At 38.8% G+C, this 15,398-nt stretch overlaps 1 protein-coding gene across 1 annotated transcript; it reads left to right on the plus strand.

Annotated features, from left to right (window-relative positions):
- The first annotated feature begins 706 nt into the window (after positions 1-706).
- Positions 707-14,444, plus strand: zc3h12b (zinc finger CCCH-type containing 12B). The gene is made up of 6 exons (XM_026372035.1): positions 707-776; positions 4,547-5,335; positions 5,447-5,586; positions 5,791-6,025; positions 6,374-6,480; positions 6,633-14,444. Exons 2-6 carry the CDS (start codon positions 4,710-4,712, stop codon positions 8,057-8,059), a joined length of 2,535 nt encoding a protein of 844 aa, XP_026227820.1. The 5' UTR covers positions 707-776; positions 4,547-4,709; the 3' UTR covers positions 8,060-14,444.
- Positions 14,445-15,398: the final 954 nt, after the last annotated feature.

A 15,398-nucleotide genomic window follows, 5' to 3' on the forward strand; every position in this document is an offset into this window, starting at 1 on the left:
TGAACTGCCCCACAACAGTACACAGGTTAAAAATCACAAAAACTTCTGTGTATGCAGGTAAAACATATACATAGTCATTTATTAGAAAAATATCAGTGTGAATGGAAAATTATACTTCAAACTTTGCAGTAACATAGTTTAGGGTTAGTGCCAGCATCTCATTACACAGATGCCATTGGGAAAAAAAACTAATTGTTTTCAATTAAATGACTATTTAAAATAAAATCATTGGATATTAGCAGTAAAGACAAATGCTTATTATTAAAACAGTAAAATATTGGCTGTCCCCAAGTCAGTCTCCTGTGGTTAAATCTAAAGCCTGAGAGATGAGTTAACCATCTTGCACCTGCAAACAGAGTGAAGATGAAGATGAAGACCCCCCAATGATTCAACCATATCTTATTTTAATGTAGTTTAAAAAAAAAAAAAATTAATAGAAATTCCTGTCACAAGTATCCTACAATTAGTATTCAACTACCCTGTGCTTTGTGCTGTGCAAGGTTCTGGATAATGTCCATGTCATTCACAGTTATGAGATAAAAACACTTAGAAGCCTCATCATGAAAGGAATCGTGAAAGCTTTGCACTGATAAAATAAATAAATAAAAGGTCTTGGGAGGGAGGAAACCAAGTTTGTAGCTGTGCACTGACCCCGGTGCCTTTCCAGCTGAGGTTACTTGTTCTCCTCGCGTTATTTGGCAACCCTGAGCAAACTGCGACAGCGCCAATGGCAGCACAACAGAACTGTTACAGGCAAGGAGGATGACAGCAACAAGGTGAGATGAGCACTGTTGGAAGTGAACGATGGCAGTGATTTACATCAACGTCAGGTAGACAGTCGTGATGTGCTGCTGTGGTTTCACCTCTGTCTGAGATATTGAATCGTCGTCAACTTTATCTCAAGTTACTGTAGTATTCCGGCAAAAAATGTTAGCACACGCTCTGTAGCTAAAGCTAACTAACATTAGCAGCCCGACGTTTAGCCTGTGGAGCCCCGACTTGTGCATCATCCATGTATGTGAGCTAAGTGGCTAGCTTTGCTAACGTTACCGTTAACTAACGCTAAATAGAGACCGTGGCTGCCTGACAGGCATGGGGGAGAACATTAGCTTGAAATGACAATTATCTTATCGCTCTCTAGCAATTGAACAACAAGATAAACAGAAGCAGGTCGACTAGTTCATGCTAAAATGTTCAGGAACGTTAGATTGGGTTGCTAGCGTTTGCTAACCGTAACTCAGGGCCTAAGAGTGTCACTCCGGTTATCTCTAATCAAATTCAACCACTGAGGTGAGGTCGTGTGCAGCAGCTAATGTTAAAGCTATAACTTCTTTCGATAAATAGCACTGTAAGTATGAGATTTCTTGCACTGTCATATTATTTAATCTTCCTCCATTTCATCCCTCTCAACTCTTGATGCTTGTTGCTAATGATGTCAAGCACTTCACTTTTGATACTGATGATGATGAATGCAATGATGTGGCCCCTTTCAGTTTGGTAATTCACCATTTCAGGTAGTTTACTGCATGGTCATTGGGATCAATACTGTGTTTCAGTGTGTGTGCATATGTTTGCTGTAAAGTAAATACAAAACAGGCTGAATATTGAAGTTTATTTGTGACTACAGTCAATGAATACCCCTTGCCAAAAGGACCATTTGCTCAGTTTTTACTGTGAATGAGCTTTAGTTTTCAACATGTTTGTGAAAGTTAAAATTCTGCATAAGCATGTCCATGTCCCCAAAAAAGCTTAAAATAAGTAAACTAGACACTCGGCTTTGCAAAGTTGGTTAGAACCTAATGCAATGTTGGAATATAGGAAGTTTTTCTAAGTTTGTTTCCCAACTCATGCATAGAAATATGTAGAATAAGGGCAGTTTTCTTTTCTGTATTGGTGGTGTGCAGCAATGGTTCAGATTTATTTATTTATTTTTGGATGGAGGGTGCTCTAAAAGCACTTGTAACTAAATTTGTAATTTAAAAAAATGCTAATGAAAAGACTTGCACATATTACCTTCTTTCCTGTTTGACTTTGAGCATCACTGTTACAGTGGGTTTCCATAGCAAGTGAGGACTGACAGCTGTCCGCTAACATAACACCTAGGAGTTTGCATTGAGAGACATAAGCCTCCCGAGGCCAACAATTTAAAACTTTCTTATGGTGAAGTGTTAGATTGACACACTGGGACAGATCATCAGCTGTGGTAATGCATAATCCTGGTCTGGTAATAGTATTTTTGAACAATCCCGGAAAAACGTAAAGATCATCAGACAGCTTTGAGTCCTGTTGTTGTAGGAGTAGAAATGCCACACAGTTATCATGAGTAAAGTAAGAGCGTTTTGCTGTAATCTGACTAATTTAAATAAGGACATTAGATCCATCGCAGGATGAAACTTTACTGTGACTTTATCTGGGTTATCACATACGTTGCAAGTCAGAGTAATCGTCACGGTTTTGCAATTCTGTCAAAAAATGTTCTTTCTCTATCTTGGTGATTCAGAACACACTAAGTGTTGCAGGAGCCACTTTATAAGAGTGTGTTAGTTTTGATGTGATGAGGCTACAGTCTCTGTACAGAGCACTAGTGTTTCACATTTGATGTTCAGACAGTACAGTAAAACAGCAAAGAGGTAAATGATCAACGCTTCACTTTACTACAGTGATTAGTTTTGCAACTGGAGGACAATGGTTGGCCTCTCTCTTCATTTCAAGATATCTAACTACACAAAAAATAAAGAATACTGACACTATAGTGCAGTCTATCCCCTGCTCCATATGGGATACTATGGGGGGGTCGGTAATGTAAAGGATGGCTTCAGGGACCTGCTTCACTTGTTGCTATGAAACAGAACTGCACGAGCCTCTGCATGTGCAGAGATAGTCTGGAGGCCTGGCTGAGTCTAAGCCTGTGAATCTGGAGGTGGAACGGAAAGAACTAGGGAAACTCTGCTCCCCTAAACATGTATTGATGATTTGTCACAAAATGTCTTAAACAGCATTGAGCTGTGTGAGTGGTTTTTGGTTAGATTGGTTCACCAGTAGTGAGACATGATGTGCCCCTCATATGCCTTTTTAGCCATAGCTTGTCACTTAAGATATCTGTCAATCTTAAGGGTCTTCCATGAATGTCAGTGGCTTTTGAGGGTGTTGCCAGTAACATAATGTTTAATTAAATCAAATTTAGGCAGCAGGATCTCAGATAAATGAACAGGTCAACATTTGTTTCATACATACAGGAATCATGACTTGAGTTGTTTTCTTTTTCTTTTTCTTTTTACCCAATATTCAACATGGTTAGACGTATAAGTAATTGAATTGCAAAAGAGTTTTAGTGTAGAGTTGTATAGTAGCTGTAAATGTTCTGCATTTACTGACCAAAGAGAGATGATGAGCTGTGTTTGTGTTAGTCGTGACTGGTAAAAAGGAGTTAGCTGATGACAAGGCTGTGTTGCTAAGCAACGCACACCATCAGCTGCACCTCTTGAAGCTTGCTGTATCCTGCTCTCTGCAAGACTGGGGAAAGTGTAGCCTACTGTTCCTGTTCATGAATGCAGCTGCTATTAATATTATTTCCATATAGCAATATCTATGTGTAAAAAGAATGTAAAGCTGGAGCTGATGAGGGTGTTTTATACTGCAGGCTCATCTTCAATACCATAAAGGCACAGGTTGGTTCCCTGAGGAATGTTCAATTCATGTAGTCTGTCAGGGGGCCGGAGGCGCAGGGATACACTGTTCAGCCCACACGTTGTCTCAGGTTATGTTAACTCATGCACTCACCACGTGTTTGTCTGGCTTCAGTGTGGCTGGTGAGACCAGTAAGGCTTTTTTGTTCACAGCGGCATGGGTAGTTCTGCAGTACAGTGCTGTACAGTACGTTAACCCATTTTGTGCAAGAAGATGGGGTTTTATTTTATAACACTACACCTGAGAGACAAGAAAGTCAGCTGGAGACTCTTTTTTCCATAGAGCACCTGCAAGTTATTTTACGTTTTTATCTTTTTCTCTTTTGCCTGGTTTGTTGGCTGCTGTCTGATTGCATACAATGATTAGTTAGAAAACAACTTTACTCACACAGTGCTACTGTGTATGCTTTGCTATAGTCTAAATATCAAAACAAAACAAGTTTCACGGGAAAAAAAAACTACAATCACCAAAACGCAGAGTCAGACAGAGAGGTACATGCAGTGTCTGCATATTCCAATCAGCCTCTTTTTCCTTTGCAGCAGTAACTTTTATTTGGGTAGTTGATGTCACTTGCCCCATATAGCAGTTTGCCACAGCTGGAGAATGTATTGGTCTAACACAAGGGGGCTGGAGGACGGGCTGCTGAGACATATAGGTGCATTCAGTTGAGTGAATTGTTAACCTAATGAACAATCACACAGGAATGCATCATTCTCATATGCTCTAATTTATTTTCCAGTTTAAGTGTTATACAAATGTCAACCCAAAAAATAAGTGTAGGGTACCAGAGCAACCAGTTTCATCATTCATTAAAGATTTGTTAATTGATATGTCTCATTGTGTTTTTGCTCTCTTCTAGAATTACATAATTAGATTTTGCCTGCTCACATAGAGGAGATCGTGTTACTTTGGCCCTACACAAACAGCCTGTAGTGCTGAAGTTCAACACTAAGTATGATTCCCTGGTTGCGGTGGAGGTGAGGAAGCATGGGGTGGAAATCTGAGGTGGCAAGACGAACGTGATGACAGCATGGTCCATGGTGGAGAAGGTCAAAATGGAAAAACGCCCATGCAGGGAGGAGAACATTGACACAAGCGAGGCCCAGCATGCCACTGACGAGGATGCAAGCAGCTCAGAGAGCGAGTCAGAAGATCAACAGCTTCAGAGGGTTCAGGTGAACAGCAGCAGCTGTAGGAAGAGGGAGCCCTTGGCTGTCACAAAACCCCATCGACAGCTTTGTCGTTCTCCATGCCTTGACAGGCCCAGTTTTTCCCAGAGCAGCACCGTGCAAGAGTTTCGTGAGGATGAGACCAGCGCTGGATCAGGGATTAAGCCTGCCAGTGACAGGGAGTACCAGACTAAAATGGAATTTGCCTTGAAGTTGGGCTATTCAGGAGAGCAGGTGGAGACGGTGCTCAGCAAGCTGGGGGCAGCTGCTTTAATTAATGATGTTCTTGCTGAGTTAGTGAGGCTTGGAAACAAAGTAGAACCTGAAAATCAACCTTGCAGCAGTACGGCCACATTAATATCACGTTCCCCCTGTGTTAAAGAGACTGTTAGTCCAGAAGTGTCAGTAGAAGAGGAATCTGTGGATACCTTTGATAACCTCAGACCTATAGTTATTGATGGCTCCAATGTGGCAATGAGGTAAGACATTATCAAGCATACGCTGCTTTTTGTTCCGTAACATTTTCCTCTAATCGATTTCTAGTTTGTGAGATTTAAGTTGACCTTATACTTGATTGTTTTGTTCTCAAGCCATGGAAACAAAGAGGTATTCTCTTGCCGTGGTATCCAGCTTGCTGTTGAATGGTTTCGAGAGAAAGGACACAAAGACATCACAGTGTTTGTTCCAGCCTGGAGAAAAGAACAGTCAAGGCCTGACGCCCTCATCACAGGTAGAAGTTATTTTTAATGCAGTTTTTGTTTTTTATGATGATACACTATATGAATCTATTTACATATTTAGTTAAAAGACTGGGACAGTCACCACCCCATATTAATTGATTAAAATCTTTAGTATATATGCTTTGATTGTTTTTTATGGAGTTAGTAATGTACTGTAAATCAACATCAAAACTCACTTTAAACTTATCTTTCAGATCAAGAAATATTACGCAAGTTGGAAAAAGAGAAAATCCTTGTTTTCACCCCATCTCGGCGAGTTCAAGGCAGGAGAGTGGTGTGCTATGATGATCGCTTCATAGTGAAGCTGGCTTATGATTCTGATGGAATTATTGTGTCAAATGATAACTACAGGGACTTGCAAAATGAGAAGCCAGAATGGAAGAAGTTCATCGAGGAGCGCCTCCTGATGTACTCATTTGTCAATGACAAGTAAGAAACACAAAGAGTTATTAAACCAGCTATATAGTATAAACCTAGATTCTGAGGATATGGTTTAAAAATCTCACTAGAATAAATGCAATTGTAAAATGCAAAAAAAAAGTATTAAGTATATTATATAAAAATTGGCTAGTAGTATGGAAGGGTATTTAATTTAAATATTTAAAACTATTTAGTCATTGTATTACAACCTTTCCTAATTTGAAAATGTGTGGTTAAAAGTGGCTATTAAATCTTTATTGTACATGATTATTAAATCTGGCAGGGACTCTTTGTGCTGGAATAATGAAGTTGACATTTAATATTGTCCTAAAAATTTAGAATTACTATTTTTAATAGGTTCATGCCACCTGATGATCCATTGGGAAGACATGGTCCAAGCTTAGAAAATTTCCTCCGCAAGCGTCCTGTTGTTCCAGAGCACAAAAAACAGCCCTGCCCCTATGGTAAGTTCCCTATATGTCTTATCTTGACAATATCCATATTTTGTCTGTTTTGTTTAGTTTGTTTTGTATAATATATATATATATACTTATATATTTAAGTATAATTTAAGTGTTTCATTTTCTTAATCTGCACTACTCTTTCTTTTAAAAAGGGAAAAAGTGCACATATGGACATAAGTGCAAGTACTATCATCCAGAACGTGCCAACCAGCCGCAGCGGTCAGTGGCTGATGAACTACGGGCTTTTGCCAAATTGTCTGCAGTGAAGACAATGAGTGAGGGGGCTTTAGCAAAGTGCGGTACTGGTCCAACTGCTCTGAAAGGAGACAGCAGCTCTGAGGCCAAGCGTGTGGCACCCAAACGTCAATCTGATCCCAGTATTCGTTCAGTGGCCTGTGACCCTCCAGAGGCACTGTCTGTTATTAGGAAGTCTGAGACAAATTCAGTGCCTTCCCTTGTGTCTGCTCTCAGTGTGCCCACCATGCAGCCTGCCAAGAGTCATGCAGCTGGGGCTTTGAACACACGATCAGCCAGCAGCCCAGTGCCAGGTTCTTTGCAGTTTGCACACAGTTCTCTAGAGCACATGTCTAGTGTACAGTACCCTCCTATTTTAGTTACTAATAGTCATGGCGCCTCTGTTACATATAGTGAACAGTTCCCAAAGTATGACTCAGTTAGCGACCATGGATATTATTCACTGCACAGTGATTTTTCTAACATGAGCATGAGCAGCATGCATAATGTCGACAGTTTCTGTAGCATGGAGCACGAGCATGGTGTGTATCAGAGAAATCCCAGCCACTGCCCCGAATCCTGCCTCAGCCATTCTAACAGCGACTCTTTCTCCTCTTATGGGGACCTGTACCCAAGCTCTGTGGACAGTAGCTTAGAGGAAAGTATGAAGGGTCCGCAGCAGTCTCCTGCACAAGGTAGGATGCAGACTTTCTCCCATGGGTTTCGCCATGAAGCACTGACGAGGGTACATAGTTATGGACCAGAGGAGCCCAAGCAGGGACCACGTAAGCAGTCTGGATCTCATCTAGCACCACATATACAGCATGTTGCAGTGGGAGCCAGGTCCAGCTGCCCTGGAGACTATCCCTTAACTCAGAATGTTCTCCCACCTTTGTCCTCACAACCCACGCGGTCTCTTGGTATGACTCGTATGGACAGCATATCAGATTCAAAGCTATATGATAGTAACCCAATGAGACAGAGGCGTCCCCCACTGTGCCGTGAGCAGCATGCAAGCTGGGACCCTCTGCCTTGTGGTAATGAGTCCTATGGATATCATTCATATCCACTGAGTAACAGCCTGATGCCATGTTGTGAGCGCGTTATGGTGCGCAGCATGCCTGACAAAATGGAACAAATCTGGAACTCACCATGGGAGATGCCATCTGCAGCTGAACACCAAGAGCGGTATGTCATCCCAGACCACCAGTATCAAACATATCGGAACCTTTGTAACATCTTTCCTGCTTACGTAGTCCACTCGGTAATGGAGAAGAACCCTCATTTGACCGATCCACAACAACTTGCTGCTGTTATTGTTACAAAACTGAGGTCATGCCACTGAGCGGTTATCACATGAAACATTCAAAAGAAGGATTTTGATTGCAAAGACAGGCAAAGTGTTGCTGTATGTTTAAACGTATGTGCCCTCAGGAGTCTATTATTTTTAAGTATCTATGGTGGGAAACCTGGCTGGCTGATTTTACATCACCAGAATCAGCTTAAAGGAAGTCTGTCGAATTTTAGGTTGAATTGTAAGTTGTAAGTTTAATCTTTGAAATCTGTGTTTTTATATGAAGGACGATGCAGTTAATAATAACACCTTATTAGAAATTTGGTTCATAACACATTCATGCATCCTGAACAGGAGCAGCTTTGCACAGTATCCTTAATAATCTACTACTTTAACGTAACATGCTTTTTAATTCTAGATATTATACAGTCTGCTAATAGGTGGCAGGCTCTTAAGGTTACCTTAAGGTCAGTTTATATTTAATACATATAGAGTATAAAGTATGCATTTTTCAATAAACTGTATAAGTAAAACCACTTATGAAATAGTGCAAACTCAACTCATTTTTAAAAATGTTAGTACCTAGTTCATTTTTACTGCATACATTACTTTTTCTTTCAATATACTCTTTTGTATGTGTGTATTCCACAATGATATTTTTCCCCATAACATTTCATTTTAGGACACTTAATTTCATATTGTCACTTTTCATGACACCGGTGTAGGCACTGCACTCATCCCATTCAGCTAATTACTGCCTCTCTTGAACTGATAAGCTCAACAACTGTTACCAGATTTGCCATTTTGTGACATTTTGACAAAGCGACAATATCAAAGTCATTCTGAATCAACTATAGAAACACAGAACAAACACAGAAATTACCATCTCATTTATTTCACTGAACAAGGCTGCACTTCCCTGGCTCACTAGCTAGGTGGAGTTGTGAGATTGATTTATTAGTATTGGTTCCAAAGTAAAAGACGGCGTTAATGTTAGCCAATAAGTCACTCACTTAAATGGATCAGTTAAATGGGTGGCATTAGAAGTCTTCATTCCCATTAAAAACTTTTAATTTAATTTGAGTTTTAATTTCTTTGTGTGTCTTTTTGAGATTATTGTTAGCCGTCTCCAGTTCGTAGCAGTTTTTGAGCTTGCTCGAAGGTGAAATGGGACTGACCACGCAAATGTCATGTACCTCAACTCATGATGAAGTAACACAATATAACTGAGTTTAATTTATTTATTTGATATCAAAATAGGTTGAGTTGGGATTGTATAAACATGGTGGTCACCTGGACCTAACTGGAACCCTAACCTAATCCTAACAAATATATCAGGTTAGTGCAGCATTAAAGCTTGTTCTGATCAGCACACATTTTAGCTGCATGGCAACACAATCAGGATAGGAAATAATAACTCAGCAACTCTCCCACATTATCCTTAATAAATCTGATGTAGGAGGACTTCAGCATTTGTACACCATGCAGTTTTTGAAGATCTTGTTCAGGCCCTGTGAATGTGTTATGAATGGCATCTAAAGAGTTTCTAGTGCAGTGGAACTATAAATAACCCTGCTTAGGTCTGCCTCTGCTGTAAATAATTCTTGTGACTTTTGTGCATTTATTTTGCAGATAAGGAAGAGGGAGGTAGATACATACCTCACAGCATGAACTATGACATTTAATGGCCTTATATCTGAATGACCTCACGCTTTAGTCATTGTCTGATTGGTTTCAATGGAAGTCTCAGTCATTGAAGCCTCCTATACTTTCAAATGTAAAGCACTATCTCAGTATCTAAAGAGATATATTTTCTCAGCCTCACTTAACAAAGCTACTATTTTGGTAGAATTTGACAGTGCACAAAGCAAGCCAAAAAAGAGATTTGGCTTGTTTGTATACATGTGCACATATTTATGTACATATAATCACACAAAAGCCATTATTTCAAAGTCATTTATAAGCTGCTAAATAATGCCAAAAAAAGAATTTATATAGTGTCAGTATTCTACATAACCTTACATTTTAGTTCACAGGATTGATTGGATTATGGTATAAACTAACATCTGTGTTTGGATAACTTCCTGTGGTGTGCTGTACCTTTTTGGTTTTAATGGAAGCAATGTCCAGGATTTCCCTATTGGTATATTTGTCATGTTTATTGCATTAATTCAAACTATCTTTGTTTAAAACAGTAGCTCTAACGGACTCCTTCAAGTTGTCAGTGGAGCAGCTTGTTTTGAGAAGCAGATTAGTTTGTTTTAAAGACTACTTTTACATGCACTTAATTAGCCTGATGATTTCCAGCTTTTGTCACTGATGTGACTCCCCTACATTTTTTCAAATGCTTCAATCAAAACCTGGCCTCTTATTCAACATATTGGATACACTTGAAATACAGCAAACGTCAGCTTCTCAAACTGTGGAAGAAATATCAGCTTTCTGATAAAATTGCATGTGAGCTGGGGTTTTCCCATTTCAACTCACTTAGATGAGTAATCAGATTTCTGACAATTACGTAGTTTGTTATGTGCATGTAAACATAGTGACGCTTTGTGAGAAGTAATTTCAGGAGGTTGTGATATGACTTGGTTTAAGTCAAGTTGTAGAAGTTTTCTGTTGAAGCTGAAAACACTGTTTACCATCACAGTTTTGAACATTTGCACAGGGAACAGGGAATGCTGCAACAGACAAACTATTTAACTAATCTGTCAGAGAAAATGAAGAAGAAGAATCTGGTTCTGTCAGTTAGGTATGAGAGTGAAGTAAATATCCCACTCATTTTGTGCTATCTTGTAGAGTATTATGTTTCAATAATTGTATAAAAAAAATGAAGTGCACACACACAAGAAAGCGTGTTGAAGATGAATTTCTTAAATACAGATGTACAGTATGCATACATGCAGCCAGTCTCCAAGGATTGTGGAAGAGTTTGGCTGTGCCTTGCAGCACATTGCTCAGGATGCGCTCTGTTTTCTAATTTTCACTTCTTTCCTGCCAAAAACCAGTGGTTACTGGCAAGACTCTTATCTAGTAGTGATATATTTTGTGAAAACCCTACATGTAACATGTAGTACCCTGAAGTTAGTTATGTACAGTTGGAACGTGGAGATGGTATTGCAAAACTTTGTACTTTTTGTGTATATTCTTGTTATGCACCTTGAGATTGAGAAAATTGGGCTAATAGGGTGGCTTTACATGATGCAGCTTTAGTAATGTTGGTGTCTAGAAGGGTGCAAAGTTCATATGCAGCCAAAGACGACTATGGGTGTTGAAAGCTAGCTTAAAATACATTGTCTGACAGTTGTTGAGCCTTAAATTTAACCACCAGTAGGGATCTAAGGAAGCTAATCTTAAATCTTAAATTTTTTCGTGCACAGGTCATTCGGACAAGCTCGTTATTTACAGTGTATATTAACTAATGGGGCCCAGTCCCGTCAGTTTGGCAAAGCACATTGATCCTCTCACCCTTAGCACATAGTGTCATGTGAAACATCAGTGGTTGTAACATGTAAAGACAACTCTAATAGTAAGATCACACTTTGAGTGCATTGAAAGGGAAATGCCACTTAATTTCAGGTTTTGGGGGAGGTATTCCTACCCCCTAACTGAGCATTACAAATTAGTTATCACACAAGTTTCCCCCCAGATGTTTACTGTCTGATTTTTGTTACAGACTCCACAGTGAGTCACATAACATAATGACAGTGGGGCAGTTTGACGCTGGGGTATTTTATTATCTTAATAGATAAAGACATAGGCAAGTGATGTTGAGCTCAAACACAAAGTCCAGATAGTCGGGCTCCTCTTTATATTTAACGGAGCAGCATCTGACTGTGTTTTGATATCACAAACCTGTGTATTTGTCCTTTGATTTAGGAAAAGAAAAATTGTACAAAAATTTTTAAACTGAGTGGTATTACTCTTTACCAGGCTAATTATGTGAGCCTGACTTTGTCTCATTGGTGGTGCTTCAAAAATATATATTTCTTTATAATGTTTAGGTACAACCGTGGTATATGTACAGACATAAAGAGAAAAAAAAAATTGAATGTGTTTTGCCCAAATGAATTTTGGGCTTTGCTGACTTTGTTTTTTCATGAAAAAAGACGAGGCCACTTTAGGCCAGCTGTCTGTTCATGAGAAGGTGAAACAAACTGCCTAAATGTTTCTTCATGTGAAACAATCAGATTGCAAGGCTGCTGTCAAGGTTGTTTCTGGCATTTGGCTAAAAGTTTGCGTGCCATCCTTTCCCCCTTAAGATAGTTGGTTATTCAATGCTAAAATAAAAACCCAAACGAACTGAAAAACACGAATAACTGAGCTTTGTTGCTGATTGAGAGACCAAATTCAGATAACTAGTGTTTTGACTTTTGATGTCCTATGATTCTTGGTGACAACCTGAACATTGGAATAGTCAATTTCCCTGATAAACTCATTTAGGCCCAACACAAATTTACTAAAAGGAAAACAGACATTGATTGTATCTTAATTTTCTTTTCTTTTTTCCAATTTTAGTTGGCATTGTCCTAGAATTGAATAACCACTTATTGATTGCCATAAATCAATAAGTGGTTATATCTAGCAATGTTCACACACATCTTTGCCAGATAATTAACAGGATTCCTGAACTGTAATTTACAGTACATGAAATTATGTTAAATCACTTTAAACTTGGATAGATGTATTTATATTGTCCTTAAAACCCAATTATTGTATGATTTCATAAAGATGATTTCATTCACGCACATGTCTATGTGGTCATAGACTATTTCCAAACCAATACTAAAACCATCATGTCACAGCATGAGACTCTCAATCTACCAACCTAGTGCTTTGCCAGAAGGTTACACTAGAGCCCGAATGGTGATTCTTATTCCCCAACTTCCCTTTGTAAGTGCCGCAAACAACTAAGCCACAAATGTCTAGAATTGACTTTTGCTTGTTGATACAAATTGTATCTATACCTTGAATGTAACAAAATATGAAATGTAAAATATTAAAATAGTTTTATTTAATATAGGGGGAAAAAATCAATGCCATAATGTTTGTGACACCGTGTGTCACTGGGAGTAGCCCATTGGTATGTACTAATTCTTACTGGGTACAGTAGTTAATTTACAGGGACATTTACGTGCTACCTAAAAGTGCACAGATACCCTGTGTACAGCAGTAAGCATCATGTCCTCTCTTGTACATAGTCATGTGTGTACATATACAAAGCGATCTGTACATGTAAGAGTAAGTTACTTCAGTTGTTCAAATACTTTCTGTGTTGTAACTGTGCACCTTGATTAAGTGCATATAGTTCCTCTAAACTGATACGTCTGCTTTATGCTATTTTAATGGGAGTTTCGATATTTTTGAATATATTTTGCCTAATAAAACATGCCAAAGTTGTTCTTGGGTGGCTTTGTCGAATATAAATTTTTTGTGATTCAACACATGGGTTGTCATGCAATGTATCCTATATTTCAGAGGACAAAAGATTTCTGTTCCACACACTAAAACTGTAAAGAGCAACTTAACACCAAAATCGAATCTGCGTCTAGACTGGTGGTTAAAGACGGTTAAAATACAGATCCTGCTGACTGTCATTGGTGCCAAATGATGTCACTGCATGCCCCCGACATGATCTACAAGAAGCAAATTACATCTTCAATAGCACTTACTCAGATTTGTGTTTGATGTTGGGTGCTCTTTCAAGATACGGATCATTTTAAAACTGGAATTTATTGAAGTGTTTGGCAGTTGATTTAATGACTAACCCTACATGGTGGCAACAAGCAGAGGTGTGTTGAATTGTGATTTCTCTTACTAATGATTTATTTGCCAATAGTAATTAAATAATTTTTAAATATCTTAGGCCAGGTTGTACTTGCTCTGTTTTCAAGGTGCTAAGACTGGTCTTGTCAGTATAATCTTAAATTCAGAATCCGTTGTTAATGGCTAAAATCAAGACCAAAGTGATTTTTGATGTGTTAGGTAACTGTTATGATAAATGGTTCAAACACGCATACACAAAATGTTATGGTCAGATAATTGCTTGTGCACAAAGCTTGTGTTACCATGCAGTTGTCTTGTGTACAAACTGCTGCAACAAGAGACATGCACAATTAACCACCAACTATACATATATCCAGTTTAAAACTCAGGTTAAATCACAGACATTTTCAATCACGTACTTGGTTGTTTTCTATTATGGAGAAGTGCAGTGGTCACCTTGCTGAAGTAGTCTCCTGTTTGAGTAGACTATTGTGTCTGCAATGTAAAAAGGGAAAAACTTTTTTTGTGTTGTAATGATCTGCAGTATTGTAATCCACGCTGACTGGAAAGCATTGCTTTTATAGACCAAAATATACAAAAATAGACTATTTGGGTCTGTAGGCTCAAACAAAATGTAAGTCTTAATGACAATATGTGTTTCTCTCCATAAATAAAGCAAACTTCTGTTCAAAGTGTGTTGAAGTGATTTATGTGGAAAAAAAAGTACACTTGTCTCATACAGTATGTCCCAGAACAGAAGGTCATCGCTGGATGAATCCAGTTTAGATGTCAGTCATATTAAAACAATAACATCATGCATTCTCCATGACAGCTGAATAGTTGGCTTGAAATGGTTGTTCGTTGAACCCAGTCTCCATTATTTGTTAGAGTAAGGTACATTTAGAAACAATGCAGCCAAGAAAGTCTTTCTTGTAGCTCAGAGTATCTCATTTTCTGAGTAAGTCGTGTAATGGCTTTAGAAATTTTGGTAATGGGAAACAAAGCCCCTGAAAAAGGTATGTGCCAAGATGATATGCAGCTAGGGTCATGATCTCTTTTCCATTTTATAACAATCATTAATATGGATTTATTGGCTCAGTGTTTCTTCACAAGTTAGCACAAAAAAGGCCACGTTTGTTCACACACACATATACAGCGCATGCACACTATCTGCTGGTTAAATGGTGTAATAGCTTAAGGAAAGCACCATTTAAACTCAGGGCATTTAGAAAAACTTTCCAGTTTTTCTTTTACAAATGGACAATAAATCAAAGTGAAAATAGGCAAATGCTGCTGATTCCTTAGCATTAAAGTGACCTGACATAACACCGAATTCCAGAAGAAAAAAACAGCTTTCTGCTATGAGCTGCAAAAGTGTACTTTGAAAAATGTAGCCCCAAATGTTCCTGGTAAACATGATTGACAGACATATATCATGTAATCATTTTGTAACCATCCCACCCCCCACAAAAACTGGGATGTGTGGATAACTGCATTCTGACTTAAATTATTTTGGCAGCAGCAAGAGGCACATTCGGTGAGTTGAGATTGTGGTAGGTCATTCTGCCCTGGGAGAGCAGGGATGAGTCAACATACCGACGCGGCGATGTCTCTGTGTTGTGCT

Source organism: Anabas testudineus, chromosome 14, assembly GCF_900324465.2.
Source record: "Anabas testudineus chromosome 14, fAnaTes1.2, whole genome shotgun sequence".
Classification (NCBI taxonomy): Eukaryota; Metazoa; Chordata; class Actinopteri; order Anabantiformes; family Anabantidae; genus Anabas; species Anabas testudineus.